The sequence below is a fragment of the Callithrix jacchus genome, chromosome 4 (assembly GCF_049354715.1).
Source record: "Callithrix jacchus isolate 240 chromosome 4, calJac240_pri, whole genome shotgun sequence".
Taxonomy (NCBI): domain Eukaryota; kingdom Metazoa; phylum Chordata; class Mammalia; order Primates; family Cebidae; genus Callithrix; species Callithrix jacchus.
Window position 1 is genome coordinate 51517368 of NC_133505.1, and position 16200 is coordinate 51533567.

Here is a 16200-nt window from a genome sequence, read left to right on the forward strand (position 1 = left end):
GGGCCTGGGCCAATAAAAGGCTATAATCTCTGGTTCAAAGGTGGAGAGGCACCCAAGTGACAAACTGCAGCAACCCCAATGTGTCTGGCCTACTGTGGCCCCCACCTGCTGCTGCCGCCTGTCTGGATTCTGCTCCAAAGGGCAGCCATGGCTCAGCAGGCCGGCCCCTGCTTTGAGAGCCACCAACACCACCACGGGACCAATACTACAAAGCAAGCACGAGCCGTCTGCTGGGGCCCCTCTGTATCATGGCCTCATTCTGAGCAGCCTGATTCTCCCACAAGCCATGGCCTTTCTCCCCCACTAGACTCCTAATCCCAGGCCTGGTGGCACTCAGTTCTCTCTGTCTGGCTTCTGTGGCCTCCTTTATCACCTGACTCTTCCTCTTCCCTCTCCCCGCTCCTTCCAAGACTTTTTCTGTCACCTCTGGGCTATGAGCTTTGAGATGCCTGGGTCATCCCTCCTTTTCTCCTCCCCAGTGGCCCTGCCAAAACAGAGCTGTACCCCTGGCACAGGGTCCCCTGGCCTGACCTGAGCTGCCCTGCTTCAGTGTGGATGGTGCCAAGAGAGCCAATCATAGTAGCAAAAGCAAACCTCCCCAACAGCAGCAGAGTAGAGGCTTACCTATGGGGCTAGTTAGGGGTAGGAGTTTCTGCTTTTTCTAAAACAGAGACACAGGGTCTGTTGCCTAGGCAGGAGTACAGTGGCTATTCACAGGCACAATCCCATTACTGATCAATCAGCCTGCTCTCTTTCTGACCTGGGCCAGTTCACTCCTTCTTAGGCAACCTGGTGATCCCTTGCCCTTGGGAGGTCACCATATTGATGCTGAACTTGGTGCAGATACCTGAACAGCAGAGCACACTGCAGCCCAGAAATCCTGGTCTCAAGCCCAGAAATCCTGGCCTCCTGCCTCAGCCTCTCCAGTAGCTGGGACTAAAGGTTCATATTGCTGTGCCTGCAGGGGTAGGAGTTTCTTTCTCTTTCTTTCCCCTTCCTCCCTTCCTTTCCTTCCTTCCCTTTCTTTCTTTCTCTCTCTTTTTCTCTCTTTCTTTTTTCTTCCACTCTCTCATTTTGAGAATCAAGGGGTAAGAGTTTGATGACAGTGTGTGCAGCTCTGCAGGGATAGAGAAAGGGTGGAGGCAGAGGAATGGAAGAGAGGAGCGAAATGGTGGAGCTTTGTGGAAGTAAGAAATGTTGGTCACTAACCTCACCTTCATCGTTTCAGTCTTACTTAGGGAAGGCACCAAGGAAGCACTTTCACTGCTGGGAGTGGTGGCCAAAATGGGGACTCACTGGCAAAGCCTTCATTTGCCACGTCAAATGCTTCCATGCCTGTTACTTGTCAGAGTCCCACAGTGACTGGGCCAATTCCATAAATGAGGAAAATGAAGCCCTGCTCGATAATCTGTCCAAGTAACAAACCATCTAGTGAGTGGCCAAGGTGGGCTTGGGCCTCCAGCCTACCAGATGAAAGCACTTCTGACCACACACCCTCTGAGACAGGGCTCAGCGCCATCATCCTGCCTGAGTCCCCTCAATCCCTCTGCTAAGTTGCACCTGACTCCCTCTGCCTTTCTCCCAGTCTACCGTCCTCACCCTAACAAGACCCTTGGCATATCATGTGACAGCCTCAGTGCCAAGGGCTTTTTCCCCACCAGCCGTGAAAGCTCCCCCACCTCCCTGCTCAAATCTTGTAGCAGTTGCCAAACACACACAGGTCATACCAAACTCTTGCATTTTATTTCTGTAAAAACTCCAGCTCTACCATCCCCTGATCCCAAGTCCAGGGCTACCGGAAAGTAGAGAAGCTCTGGGTGCCAGTGCTGGAGGCATACGGCACACCCCGAGAGCGAATCTGCAGGGTATGGAAGGTGAGGGGTGGGTTGGGGCCTGAGGAGCCTGGGTTCAGGGATTCAGTCTGAGGCTCCATGACAGTCACAGGGACTGCATAGGACAGCACCTGGGGCCGGTCATCATGGCGTCTCAGCGTGCCCTTGCCCAGGAGGTGCAGGATGCAGGAGAGGACATCGGTGCTGCTGCAGGCAGACCCTTTACCAAGGCTGCTGACCAAACCCCTGGGAGGACATGGGCCCTTCTGCCAAGCTTCTAGCACCTGGTGTGGGGAAGGAAGGGAGCAGTGGTAGGTTAGAGGCAGCTGACCTCTCCTTGAGCTCCCACTCACTCTAATCACAAGCAGCTAGGACAGGATTCCCCAAGGATACCAGGTGCACCCCGACCTCACTCCTCACACTCCTACAGGTTACTCAGTGAACCAGGTGCTTCACCACATGTGGACCCACCTTGTCCTGGAGACTGCTCCCCTAACCCCAGCAAAGATCTGTCACCCACTATGCCCACCCCCACCTACCAGACAGACAAGCTGGTCAATGTGCAGTCCCTCGTCCCCATGGGCCTTGAGGATTCGGACAATCAGGCAGTTCAGAAGGTTCCGTCTCTTCTCCAAGTTCCGGCCCTCTTCATCATCAGCTTGCAGGTATGTCTGAGGTGGGATGAGCCGCACAGTGTCCCATCTCGACCTGGCTTCCTTGCTGCCATCTCGAATCTTGAGGACCCCTGAAATAAACGCTGATCACTCACTCAGTGGAGAGCCCATGAGGAGCCCGGCCCTGCCTCAGAGTGGAGGCCCCTCTGGCCCTAAGTGCATACCTCCTGGTATATCCTTTTGCTCGTGAAGGTCCAAAGGGCCTCTTGAAGAGGTGAGGGGCCCAATCGCCTGATTGAGTGTGTCTGCGGAGAGGCCTGAGAGTGCTAGCAGACTCTCCACAGAGATCGACTTCAGAGAACAACAGATGGGAGACATTCAGGGCCTCCCCAAGGAGTGGAGAGGAGAGGACGGAGGGTTTTGGGAAGAGAGGCGAGGGACTAAGTGGGAGATGGGAGAGAGGTACAACGGGGCTGGGTCACCTTCAGATCATTGAGATACAGCAGTAGCCACATCTGCACGGTGGACACTTGCAGGGTCTGGTTCCCAAACTGCAGCTCAGCCCAGCCCAGCCACGTCCACTGCAGTCGCCTCTGTGAGCCTCGCTCTAGGGCAGGATGGCTCTGACCTGGAGACATACCAGGAATGGGGAGGGAGACAAAGAGCAGGGGAAAGGAGGGAGTTGGTATTGGAGGGAAGGTGCATACTGGTCAAGCTCTGCTGATCTCTGCAGGGCATATGACCCCAGCATTTATGGACACTGGGGCTCCCAGTCTGAGCTTCCAGATCTCAGCTTTCTCTGGGCCTGCCTCCATGGTGAACCTCAGGTATCTGGGAGCTATCCTATGCCTAGCCTGGTACCAGGCAGGCTCATCAGTGTCTTTGAGGGTTGCCCTACGGGTTTTTTTTTTTGAGACAGAGTCTTGCTCTGTCACCAGGCTGGAGTGCAGTGGTGCGATTTTGGCTCACTGCAACTTCCACCTCCTGGGTTCAAGTGATTCTCCTGTCTCAGCCTCCCGAGTAGCTGGGATTACAGGCGTGCATTACCAAGCCCAACTAATTTTTGTATTTTTAGTAGAGGTGCGGTTTCACCGTGTTGCCCAGACTGGTCTTGAATTCCTGACCTCAAGTGATCTGCCTTCCTTGGCCTCCCAAAATGCTAGGATTACAGGCATGAGCCACTGTGCCCAGCCAAAGACCATCTCTTTTCACATCAAGCCTCCCAACATCAGGGTCTGCCCTCAACCCCAGGTCCTTTCCTAGCAGCCCATCCTCTCTAGTCCCCTCGGCCTGGCTGCTCACTCTTGTTGTAGAAGTTGGAGTATCTGTTCAAAGTGCCACTCAGGTAGGAGGGTAGGCAGGTTCTGGGGTTCAGTGTGTGGCAGATCGAGGCGACAGGCCAGCAGTGTCGGGACAGGACAAGCACAGAAACTTCTGGCATTGCCCCTTCATAGTATAGGTCCTCATTCTCCTCCTCTTCCTCTGCTGCATCCACCGCTGCTGCTGCCCCAGCTCCCTCTTCCTTCTCACTCTTGTGCTCCTTGCCACTGGCCTCATGGTCCACCTGAAGGAACACAGGGTTCCCAGATGCCATGGCCTCCTCCAGTCTGCTCCATGCTTCTCTTCCCCCTACCCTCTCATTTGCTCATCCCTTCCAAGGCACTCACCTGTATTTTCTTCTCTGTATCCTCCAGCTTTAGGAGTTCCTGATCCAGCCTCTGGAGCTGGTAGACATGGAACTGGCGCTGCAGCTCCTTAGAGGTGCTCAGGTTCTGCAACATCTGCTGGGGGAGGCGGTTGGGGAAGCAGGGACCGATCTGCTCCAGCACGGCCCCCTCCAGCCAGCTCGAGAACACGCCCAGGAGACGGTCCGCCATGTAGTGCCTGCAGCACATGCAGCCCGGGCCAAGCCTCAGTGTGGGCAGCAGTGTGGCACAGCCTCCCGCTCTGAGACTCCAGCCTGCCTCTATCCCAGACTCCCAGGCCTGTGAGCTGGCTCTGCCACCGTCATCCTGTCTCCCGCTCCCTAGGTCCAGCTCCCACTCCCTAGGTCCACACTCACTGGTAATAATGCTCAAAGGTAGTGGCTATCTCCAAGCCGGAGAAAATCAGGACAGCTTCCAGGCATTGCTGCAGCTGTGCCAGCCTCTCCATTTCCTGGGCTCCACCGATCCGGCTGCCCTGGATCTGCTGGTCAATGTGCCGGGCGAACTGCTCACTCACCTGAGCAATGGCAGAGCACAGGAAAGCCATGAACGAGCCAGCAGAGCAGGTGAGTGGGAGGAAGGGGAAGCATCTAGAAAGTAGATATGAATGTGGGCTGCTTCCTAAGGTGGTCAGTGCTTTTATGCAACTATTTTATAAAATCATTAACCACTGTATAAATTAGCAATATTAACAATTACAGAAAGTGTCTTTTCGCATTGTGCCTAAAAATCAAACTAATAATAATCATTCAAAATGAGAAAATAAGGCCAGGTGTGGTTCATGCCTGTAATCCCAGCACTTTGGGAGGCCGAGACAGGCAGATGGCTTGAGCCCAGGAGTTGGAGACCAGCCTGGGCAATATGGCAAAACTCCGTCTCTACTAAAAATACAAAAAAAATTAGCTGGGCGTGGTGGCACATGCCTGTGGTCCCAGCTACCCAGGAGGCTGAGAGGATCACCTGAGCTGAGGAGGTTGAGGCTGCAGTGAGCTGTGACTGGAATACTACAAGCCTGGAAGAAAGTAAGACCCTGTCAAGAAAGAAGGAAAGAAAGAGAAAAAAAAAGAGAGAAAGAGAGAAACAGAAAAAAAAAGAGAGGGAGGGGAAAGAAAGAGAGGGAGGGAGGGAGGGAGGGAGGAAGCGGGGAAGAAGGAGAGTGAGAGAGGGAGGGAGGGAAGAAGAGGAAGGAAGGAAGGGAGGGAGAGGGAGGGAGGGAGGGTGGGAACGAGGAGGTAAGTTACATGCACAAAGATGGTCCTGCTGCAGTGTTCCTGATGAACTAGGACTGGAGGCTACACAAGGAGCCAGGGCTTCATGCTCCTGCTGCTCTGTACCCTGCTTTCCAGGGTGCTTCTTGCATTTTAGCTCATCATTTGTTTTTTGCTTTTTTTTTTCTTTTTGAGATGGAGTCTCGCTCTGTTGCCCAGGCTGGAGTGCAGTGATGCAATCTCTTCTCACTGAAACCTCCACCTCCTGGGTTCAAGCAATTTTCCTGCCTCAACCTCCCAAATAGCTGGGACTACAGGTGTGTGCTACTATGCCCAGCTAATTTTTGTATTTTTAATAGAGATGGGGTTTCGCCATGTTGGCCACGCTCACCTCAAATTCCTGACCTCATGATCCACCCACCTCGGCCTCTCAAAGTGCTGGGATTACAGGTGTGAGCCACTGTGCCTGGACACTATTTTTTTTTTCCATTCTTTGAATTTCTGATGACGTGGCTATATACTAACGTATGTTCATCATAGAATGGGAATGGAAGGGTGGGCCATTTGGAGGAGGTGAGGAAGGGAGTTTGTAGGGATGAGGCAAGGGTGGAGGCTTACATGGGCAGCTTTGAGAAAAGGGAGCTTCAGCAAGGCCCCTGCACAGCCATTCTGCAGCGCCAGCAAGAAGGCTGCCCGTGGTCCAAACAGCTCAGAGCTCGAGTTCTGCAGAATATTAAAGTGCTCACAGTAGCGTGGCACAAAGTCATCGTCCCGCCAGGATGAGGTCAGAAAATTGTCCACCTGGAAGGAAGGGGCAGGAGCATGAAGACACAACCCAACACACCATCATTATGGTGTCCCCTCTCCTCTAGGCCTGCTTCTGCCCACCTGCTTCTCCACCACGGCCTGCCAACAGCGGGTCAGGTTTCTCATGATGCTGCTTGGAAAGCCCCGGGTAGCCAAGGAGCTCCAGTCGTGGCTTCTGTTTCTGCCCTCTGTGAAGACCAAGAAAGTGGCAGAGGCAAGGGGCAGCCCCTCCACTCCCAAGTCCCCATCCAAGGGGGTGCCCTGAGGCCTTTCCTGACATGCTGCCACCCAAAATGATGTTCTTGGATAGAGGTGACACAAACCTGGAAGCTGAACAGGCTGAGCTCACAGGGAGGGGAAGGATGAGGATGGACAGAAGCCTTCTGTGTACACGTGGGGACCAGGAAAACGCTCCTAACTAGAGCTCCCACCTGAATCCCCACTACTCACTAGGCCGAGGAGTGGCTGCCACAGGAGGGGGTGCCTCGCAGGGCTCCACATGCACCAGCAGGTGAGTGAGACGGCGCACCCGCGAGAAGAAAGCTGGGCCTCGGCTCTGGGGACTGAAGACAGCTTCCTGGCACTCCAGGTACTGGTCCAGCAGCCAACCCAGGGGGCTAATGCCATCTTCATCTAGAGGAGGAGATAAACAAACCAAGGCACAGCCATGTATGCAGGGAAGTGGGAGAAGTTGGGCTGAACAGGAGTGTGGGGATAGAGCAACTGGACAGAATGATACAAGGGAGGGGGTAGCAAGGCCCCTCCTGCACTATGGTATCAGCTGACACTTGGGAGTCATGGGAAAGGGGGCAGCCCCTGGGCTGTGAGAAGACGGCACTGGGGTTACAAACACAGGTGCCAAAAGGGCCAGGGCATAACCCAGGTGGTTCCAGGGTAGAGCAAGAAGGAGCTGCTTAGTGGAGCCAAGCCCTGAGATGGCAGTGGGACCAGGTGTCAGCATGGTTACCGGGGGAGGTGATGTTCTGCACCAGGGGGCTGACCAGGGCCTCCCAGCAGGTCTTGCCCAGTGCTTGGGCGGCCTCGTCGTCAGGGAGGAAGCGGTCAGCAAAATTCTGCTCCTGGCGCAGAGCCGCACTGAGTCTGGGATTGAGAATGGAGGAGGAAGAAGTCAGAGGCTTGAGGCATATGTTACCCTAGTGTCCACCCTGCCTAAGACTGCCAGCTAACCCCCAGCACCCAAACCGAAGGCCCACCTGGTACTTCACAACTTCCCTGTGCTAACTGCTATATCCCATTCCCAACCCACTGGAGGAATCTCTTCTCTTTATCCTTTCTTCCCCTCCCACAGCTCAGAACACTTCAGCCCCCTGCGCAAGCATATTAAACCTCCACCTTGCAGCTTCCATGGACCCCTGCCTGTCAGCTACTTGCAACAGCCTTACCTCTCCCACAGACACAGGCATACACGCAACTCTCACACACCTAGAACTCAGGTGCAGGAGGCTCCTGCGGTCCTCTGCCAAGTCCTGGCTCCAGGCCTGCGCCCGAACCATGTAGAAGAGGCGTGTGTGACGACAGAGCTGCTCCCGGAACACGGGCCAGAACCTGGGCTTGGGGCCTAGGATCTCCAACCCCCGAATGCGCGTATCAATGCCACCCTGAAACACACACAAGACTAGCTTCATTCGCCCCACACTCTCCTTGGGATGGGCTGGGGTCAGCTATGCCCTCAAGCCTCACCCCTGGAGCTGCCTGAGACCCAGGCTGGCCCTCTGGCTCAAGATCTGCCCATTTATGGGGCTCAGAACCTGGTACCCAGAGCCACACCCCACCCCCTGGTCCCACCTGCTGGCAGCGCTTTATGCGGATCTGGATAATGGGCCAGAAGCGGGTCAGATTCTCCAGGAGGATCACCCGGCTAGCAGAGGGCATCACATTCACCTGGCAGGGGGCAGAGAAGGCTGTCACCTCCACATGTGCAGATGGGAGTGCTGAGGGCAAGCAAGTTGGCTCTAGGCTCCAGTCCTCTCACCGTGTCCCTCCCTTCCCCAGCCCTGGGATGTGTAGGGTCCTGACAAAGCTACCCTAGTGCCACCCTCATTGTTCAGGGCCTGGTGGCACAAGCACAGAGATAAAGGACACTACTTTCTGTGGGGCTCAAGACAGGTGGGAGTAGAAAAAAGTGGGAGGGTAGATCCTGTGATGGGAGAGCTGATGGCTAATGGTCCTGGGCCCTACCGAGTTGAGTTCCGTGTGAAGAGAGCTGGTGCTGTCACCCCCACACACCACCACTCGGGCCGGCATGTAGCTTGAGTCCTCGCTAGCCACAAGCAGAGTCAGTTGCCTGGGAGTAGGGAGGAAGAACCATTTGGAACTTGCAGACAGGGCCCATGGCCAAGTCCACGGGGTTGGTGCTTCCCCCAAAACAAACACAGGGGCGTCGCAAGAAAGCGTAGGTGTGTGGCAAAGCACAGGCACGTAGCGTTACCTGACAAGGATGCCCTGGCGCATGTGCAGGGTGATGTGGTGGGAGCCGGTGCTGCCGTTGGACTCCCAGTAGGTTTTGGGGTTGTGGTCCATCAGCTTGCTGGCCCGGTGTGGGTTGGAGGACACCTCCACCTTCTCCCAGCAGTTGTCCTCCTTCACTTCCACACTGGAGCCTGGGGGCAAGTGGGAAGGGGTGGTGGTCACAGCCCAGTAGGGTATAGAGTGGAAACAGACATAGGTATGGGGAGGTGGGGCAACAGGGCAACAGGCACAAACCCTGGCACAGGTATCTGAGGAACACATCAAAGAAAGGGATGTTGATGGGCCGGTGGGTTCGTCTGTGGTCTTCGATCTGGCCCAGCACCATCTGCAGCCAGAACATCAGAAAGAAGGGGCACAGGGAGGAGGAGGGGCACAAGAGACACATGGAAACACGGATGAAGGCAACATCAAGCAGCCTCGGGACTTCCTCCACAGCACCAGCAGAGCAGGCCCAGATGGGGAAGAGGGGCAGGGGAACAGATGCCCCAAGGTCACAGGAGTCACCTGCTGTTCCCAGCCCTGGGAACACAGCCCTTACCCGCCACTGCTCGAGTTTTATATTCTGATGCTGCTCTGAGCCCACAAGCTTCCCTTCCTCCTGACCTGGATGCAGCCTCCCAGGATGTTGGTGATGAGTTTGCGGTAGAGGTGGGCATGCTTCTCACACTTGAACACCATGTCCCGCAGCTCCTGAGCCAGCTCCAGCTTTCCCAGGTGCTTTTCCAGGGCCTTGGAGATGGCGTCTCTTGCTCCCAGCTGATTCAGCACCACAGCATAGTCCCTGCTCACTGAAGTCAGGTGGTGCAAGAAGAAAATCAGTTCCTGGAGCACCTAGGTGGGGACATAAAGGGGGAGATGAATGAAGACAGGGTGAGAGCCACGAGGACATCTGCAGTAGTAGGTACCCACTGTGTACCGGGTGCTGGGGGTACCAGTGAGCAAGGTAGAGTGAGGAAGTAAAAAGACAGGGATAGGGAGACACAAGAGCCAGGTGGAGTTAGAGAACTAAAGACAAACCAAAATGGAAAAGGGCCCAAGATGCCCTGCTACTCTAGGGTTCTAGGCTGCTGATTATGCTGGCAAAAACTGCAGAGGGCATCCCTGGGTTCTTTCATCCAGGCCCCACTGTCCCAAAAACCAGTTGTAGGGCTGTGTTTTGAGATGTTCAGGCATAGACACCTGAATGGCTGGGCAGGGACTGACAGGGACTGGGTTTGTGTGTATAGCCAATGAGTCCGCCTTAGAAACTAAATTCTAGATAACAGCCAAAAATATAGCCACACTGCAAATACCTACTGTCACCATGACCCTAGTTCTCTGAGCCCTTCTGAAGCCTTGTGTGCCTAGGACTCCTCTGTAGCTCCTGCAGGGGTCTCTGGTATGTGATGGCCCTCTGCCTCCTTCATCCCCCTTTCTCCCACAGACCTGGCCAAAAAAAGGAGCTACTGAAGCTCTTAATGTTTTATGTATATGTGTGTGTGTGTGTGTGTGTGTATTTCCATGTCCTTTTGTGTAAAAAAGAGAGTGGTAAGATCACACATTTGGGTTTGCTTACACTTGCATAAGGGAACATGGGAAAGATACATAAATTAATGCAAGTAGTTACCAGTAAGGGGTGTGTGGGGGAACCTGGGAGAAAAGGGATTCAGGTGAGAGCAAGAATTCTCAGTGTATATGTTGTTAGAGCCTTTTGATTTGTGAACCATGTGAATGTATTAACTACTTTTAAAATAAAATTCAATTTTAAAAGCAAAACTCAAACCAAGAGCCCAAAGAAGACTCCGTCACGCCCTCCAGAGCCTCGCCCAGCGGGTGTGCCTCGCCAGTGGCTGCCTTTGTCCTCTCCCCCAGCCTCTCTCCAGAGCAGGGCGGGGATACCTCTCGATCAGTGTTTGGGGACCGCAGGCAGGCCATGCAGGCATCCACAGCCTCGTGCCAGGGGAGCAGCAGTGCCTCAGGGAAGTCCACCAGTTGCTTCAGGATTCTGGGGGCAGAGAGATGTGCAGCCAGCCTCATAGACCCCCTTTGCCCTCATAGACCCCTCCTGTCACCACCCTCTTACCTCAGCACCGTCAGGTGCAGGGCCCTGTTAGTCTCTGGAGTGTCCAGGCTCCGCATCAGTGCCAGGAAGGGCTGGGGCTGCCGCTGCAGCTGCAGTAGGAGTGGCTTCACCTTATTCTCCTGGGTCCCCTCTGAGCTGAGGGCTTGCTCTAGATCCAGGAGGATTTTCCCAGCTGGACCATAACTCTCCACCAGACGCTCCAGGGGAGTGTTGGGACTCTGAGATGGGGGTTCTTTTGCTACAGGAAGGGGATAGTCACAGGAGTTGGCCATTGTTAGTAATATAAAGATTCAGATATAGACAGATTCATAACTCTCAATCTTTTTCTCTAATTTATCCTAAAAATGTTTTAAATTTTTAATTAAAAATTTTAATTTAAATCCCCCTAAAAGTTAGGTTTGGGGTTATGATCTCTTCATGTCCTTGTAAGACAACTTCATGACAAATTTTATATTTTATATTCTTAAAATAGCAAAGTAGCTTCATCTGCAAACAGGAGAGCACTTCCCTTTATTTCAAAGCATGCAATACGTTTCTCTACAATAGAAAAAGCTAAATGTGGGGGCTTTTTTAAGGCTTCAAAATTCTCTTACAAAATTTTCTAACTTTACATCCTCCTTCATTCTTTGAGGGAACACAATGTCCACTTCTCCATTTGTTGCTTCTCTCTAGGTTGCAGATTCTAAGGTGGCATCACTTCCAGAAAGGATTGCATAAAAATCAGCACAGACATCTCTCCTCTGCTAATGCCCTGAAGGTGTGTCTGCTCAGTGGCCATGTCCAGCACCCACCTTCCACTTTGGCTGCATCTTCTGAGTCCTTAGCCTGGGCCTGAGCTTCCAGCAGGACACCTTGCTGGGCTTCTAGAAGGGATGGGTAGGGTGGCTGTCCTGCTAGGGCTTGAGGCCCATATTGCTTGTAGACATGGCAGTTAATCAGGTCCCTGAGGGCACTGTCATTGAGTCGCTGTGGCAGAGTCAGCAGCAAGTCCTGGGCCAACTCTATGGGCACGGCCAGTTCAGCTAGAATCTCGTCATCTAGAATCTGCCATTGAGGAGAAGCTCTCAGTGTAGGCAGCCCTGCTGGCACAGAGGCCCCAGAGAGCTCTTGCTAGGGGTAGGGCTCCCTCTGCACACATACCCTCCATCCTGATCTTCTCACAGCTGGCAGCTGGCTCCTCCCAAACAGCTCACCAGCCCTTCCTACCTTCAAAAATTCCAGACCCCTTCTCTGCAGCCCCTTCTACTCTCTGACCTCCATTTTTCATCCCGAGCCTTCGAAATGCTCTACATGGTCCAGCCCTTGCAATACAGCTGTCCAAACTCTGAGTGTCTCTAGTCTGGCTCTACCTCCCCATCAAGGTTCTCCTGGAGGATCTGGAGAATCTCCTGACGGTCAGGTCCCTCCAGCTTCTTGATGAAGAAGAGGAGTTCCCACCACTCAGCCAGCGTCAGGTATTCACGCTCCTCAGTGTCCTCATCCTCAGGCAGCACGTAAGGCACAGCATAGAGTTCTGTTATGGGCCTCCAGCGCCAGGTGGGCAGGGCTGTGGAAATGGGCCGAGAGGCACAGGGATGTCACTAGCAACTCAGCCGGACTACTGCTACCCTGCTCAGAGCTGACCCTTGCTTCCTCCCTGAGCTCACCTCTACCTAGGACTCCATTGGCCACCACCCCATGGTACTCATCAGACTCAACCACGTCCTCAATGTCTTCCTCAAAGCCCAAGATCTCCAGCATATGCCAGTGCACCCAATAGGTACGGCCTGTTGACTCCCACAACACCTGGAGGATAGGAAAAAAAAAGAGAGGGAAGGGGAAGGGAGGACTCATTAATGACTGGCTGTGGTCCAATACTGAGGACTTACAGCCCTCAGGGTGACTACCTGGCCAGGTTTTAGAAAAACCTCCATGTGACAAAACAGCAGCATATGGAGAATACACATAAACACAAACACACACACACACACACACACACACACACACACATGCAAAGGATGCCTTCTCCTTTGGGGGATGGGCCTGCCTCTCCTCTCACCCTATGTTTGATGGCTTATGCCCCTATACTTCCTTCTACCACTCCATCTCCCTGACCCTGACCTTTGGAGGAGTCTGGCTATATTTGTTTCTTGCTGGGTGTGAGTCTTCTTGCCGTCACAACCTCCTAAACTAAGATTTTTTTTTTGAGATGAAGTCTTGCACTGTTGCCTGGGCTGGAGTGCAATGGTGTGATCTCAGCTCACTGTAACTACCACCTCGATTCTCTTGCCTCAGCCTCCTGAGTAGCTGAGATCATAGGCGCCCACCACCACGCCCAGATAATTTTTTGTATTTTTAGTAGAAACAGGGTTTCACTATGTTGGCCAGGCTAGTCTCAAACTCCTGACCTCATGATCCGCCCGTCTTGGCCTCCCAAAGTGCTGGGATTACAGGCATGAACCACTGTGACTGGCCCACCATCCCAATCTTACTAAAAGCTTTCTCTTTGGGTGGCCTGCTGGAGCCCCTCCATGGGGAAGTCCCCAGCTCTGCCCCACCCCAAATAGACCCCCAGCAGTGTCCCACCACTGTGTGCCACTCACCTGCACAGGAGGCACGCCGCTGTTGCTCTGCCGGAACTCGCCCTCGTCCCCAGCGCTGATCTCCTCATAATCATCCAGCATCCGTACTCGCATCCCTGGCTGCAGTGTGTCCCGCACATACAAGGCATAGGTATTGCCACTTGCAAACTCAGAACGAGGGCGAAACCGTCTTGATCTCCTGAAGGAGGGCTGAGCCTGGGCGGTGGGGAGCCCTGGGCTCACAGCTGTCAGCTGAGGCTGGAAGATGGAACCAGGGAACCGTGCAGAGCTCCTTGGTTTGTCTGAGGCCTGGTTCCAGCGCATGGCTTGCACCAGCTCTGAGATCAGGGTGCCCATGGCCATACTGAACTCCAGCTCCAGTTGACCCCTCTCCCCACTCAACTCCTCAGGAGCAGAGGTGTTCTGGGTTCCTGCCTCCACAGCACTGTCGTTCAGCTGATCCAGAAGTGAGGTGACATGCAAATACCGCTTCACCAGGGAGAAGAGCACCCTTCCTGGGACCTGTGGGATACAATCTTTGGTCTACATCCATCTTGTCCCATTTTAAGCCCCTCTCTCCACACCATCCTCTGTAGACAGGTGCAAAGACTCAGTCCCTAGATCTGGTTCACAAGCTCCCCCCACCTTACACCCCAAAGGTTACCTGTGGTAGCTGAATGCCCTCGAAAGACATGGGATGTTCAGAGAGCGTGGCCTGTGCAAACAGTGCTAGCAGAGCACAGCGGCTATCAAAATCCAGGTGTTTCTCAATGGCTTCTTGTTGGCTCAGTGACAGAAGGATCTGAGTCCGGGTCCCTGTAACCCACACCCCAATCGGTAACTTCTCCCCAACCTCACCCTTCCTAAAATCTTGGACCGTCTACTCTTTCAATCCAATCCTTTTGCCACCACACAGTGGGAAATCATTGATTTGCTTCAAAAGTTAAAATTTGCTAACTTATATACACACACACAATCTGCAATAGTCTAAATTCTTCCTTTGCATAAAAAGTAACTAATTAACATGAGATTTTTGAAGATAGGGTTTCCTCTTTTGGCAGATACCCCCCGCCCTCACCCCCATTCCCACCTCCTTTTCTTCCAACTCTAAGAGAAGGGCAACAGAATCATTTACGTACTGATGAGATTAGAGGCTCCTGCCACAGTGTCCTGTGAGTCCCTGAGCCGACCCAGCCCTTCTGCTTTCCCTTCCTCCCCACACTGCCCCTCACCAGCATCATGGGAGGACAGGGCTTGTATCATCCGGCCTGCGCTCCAGCGAATCTGATAATCGGGACTACTCAACATGTGCATGAGCAAGTCCAGGACCCTTGGGTCCTTGAACACCCCAGTGAGGGGCTCGATGCTGGCATAGGCGCTGAGCACGTGGACAGTGTGAAGTAGAGGAGCAGGAGGGATGGTGCCCACACACTCCTCCAGCTGCCGAAGGGCTCTCTGAATGAGGGACTTCACATCAGTTTCCATCTCCTCCAGTACAGATTTGTCCAGGGCCCCAACCTCCCCTGCAGACTGGGAGGGCCTGATGACCTGGCCATCCTCGCCCAGCATCTTGTGGCAGTTGGCATATATCTCATCCTTAGACATCCACAGCAGGATATGTTCAGCCTTGCAGTCCACTTGGCCAGCGACCCCGTCCCCATCATCGCCACGCCGCAGGATGAGCCAGCGGATCTGGTACTCAGGATGCCCATCATGGCCCACTCGCTGGCGGATCAGCTCATCAGGATAGGCATGTAAGCCAGGCCCCAGGGGCACCCTGAATTCCCTGTAGCGGAGTTCCCCCACCATCCTGGCACCTGGAGCACACAAGGAAGAGAGAACAGACAAGCTAGAGTAAGGAGAGGTCAGAAAAATCAGACATCCAGGAGTTAGGGAAGCAAATGGCAACAGCTGTCGGGCAGGGTGGGGTAAAGCCAGGCCCAGGAGTTGCATGCTGCACGCTGGATGGGGGCAGGCCTAAGCAGAGAACACGGGGGTTGTGTTGTGAAAGAACACAAAATTTGGGGGCTAAAAGGAAGGTCCCCAAAACCCTGCAGCCTGGAGTGGGTGGGTTTGGAATAGTGGGCAGACAGTGGGGGCAGGGCAGCCTTGGAGTTTACAAGTGAATTCCAAGACTTTGGGACAGGCAGCAACCCTGGGGGCATGTGAAGCCCAGAGGGGTAGATTTATGGGGGGCTGGGAAGGAGATCGCGAGTGTGTGTGTGGAAAAGGGTGCTGTCTCTACGATTGGAACATGGGAGTGTGAGTCGCAGAGTTAAGAGACCCGAGAAATGGTGGTTGAGGGCAAGGCGCGATGGGCTGGAGGCACCTCTGACTGGAGCAACCGGAGCAAGAGGGCTGGTGGGGGCGCTGTGAGACCCAGGGCAGGGTGCACAGGAGAACAGGCAGGGGAGGGGCGCGAGGCTTGGGGGACCGAGGTTGGAGACCCGAGAAGCCTGGAACGCGCGCTATAAGGTGGGGGAGAGGGGCTAACTCCCATAAACTAGAACCCCGAGACACGGTGGGATGCGGGGCCGAGGTCAAGTGAGCGCGAGGATCCACGGGCAAGTGGTCAGGGGAGGAGCAAGGGGCCGCAGCGGGGCTCTGGCCACCTCAGAAGTCCACCGGGGTCCTGACGCGAGGCCTGTCCTTCACAGAGCAAGGGACGCGGCACAGACGCTGACGACGAATTGGGTCCCACCTGGGCCCCGCGAGGGGATCCAGACGGAGAGATCTGAGGGGGTGTGCCTCTGCGGAACAGAACAGCAGCGCCCGCGTGGGTCGGCAGCCACTGGGGCAGGGTGGGGCCTGGTCCCTGCCAGTGACTCCGCCTGCCAAAAGCCACGGCTCATTTCCGCCAGACCCAGCGGAAAGCTAGGGGCCCTGGGAGAGCGCTGGGGCGGAGCTGCGGGTGCCACCT

General features: G+C 54.4%; 1 protein-coding gene across 8 annotated transcripts; it reads right to left on the bottom strand.

Moving 5' to 3' along the window:
• Positions 1-1721: 1721 nt before the first annotated feature.
• Positions 1722-16136, bottom strand: CUL7 (cullin 7). Of its 8 annotated transcripts, none has more exons than XM_035295677.3 (26): positions 15982-16136; positions 14513-15097; positions 13945-14096; positions 13302-13802; positions 12366-12504; positions 12069-12265; positions 11511-11763; positions 10720-10957; positions 10536-10641; positions 9261-9488; positions 8892-8982; positions 8617-8788; positions 8367-8472; positions 7974-8069; positions 7611-7786; positions 7135-7268; positions 6618-6800; positions 6249-6355; positions 5979-6161; positions 4509-4669; positions 4114-4330; positions 3749-4010; positions 2929-3074; positions 2671-2797; positions 2372-2577; positions 1722-2116 (listed from the first exon to the last, which is right to left on the bottom strand). In XM_035295677.3, exons 1-26 carry the CDS (start codon positions 16130-16132, stop codon positions 1793-1795), a joined length of 5241 nt encoding a protein of 1746 aa, XP_035151568.1. In that variant the 5' UTR covers positions 16133-16136; the 3' UTR covers positions 1722-1792. The 8 variants fall into 8 exon arrangements, with proteins under 8 accessions (XP_035151568.1, XP_035151567.1, XP_035151566.1 ...); XM_035295676.3 differs by having other exon boundaries at positions 2372-2589; XM_035295675.3 differs by having other exon boundaries at positions 14420-15097.
• Positions 16137-16200: the final 64 nt, after the last annotated feature.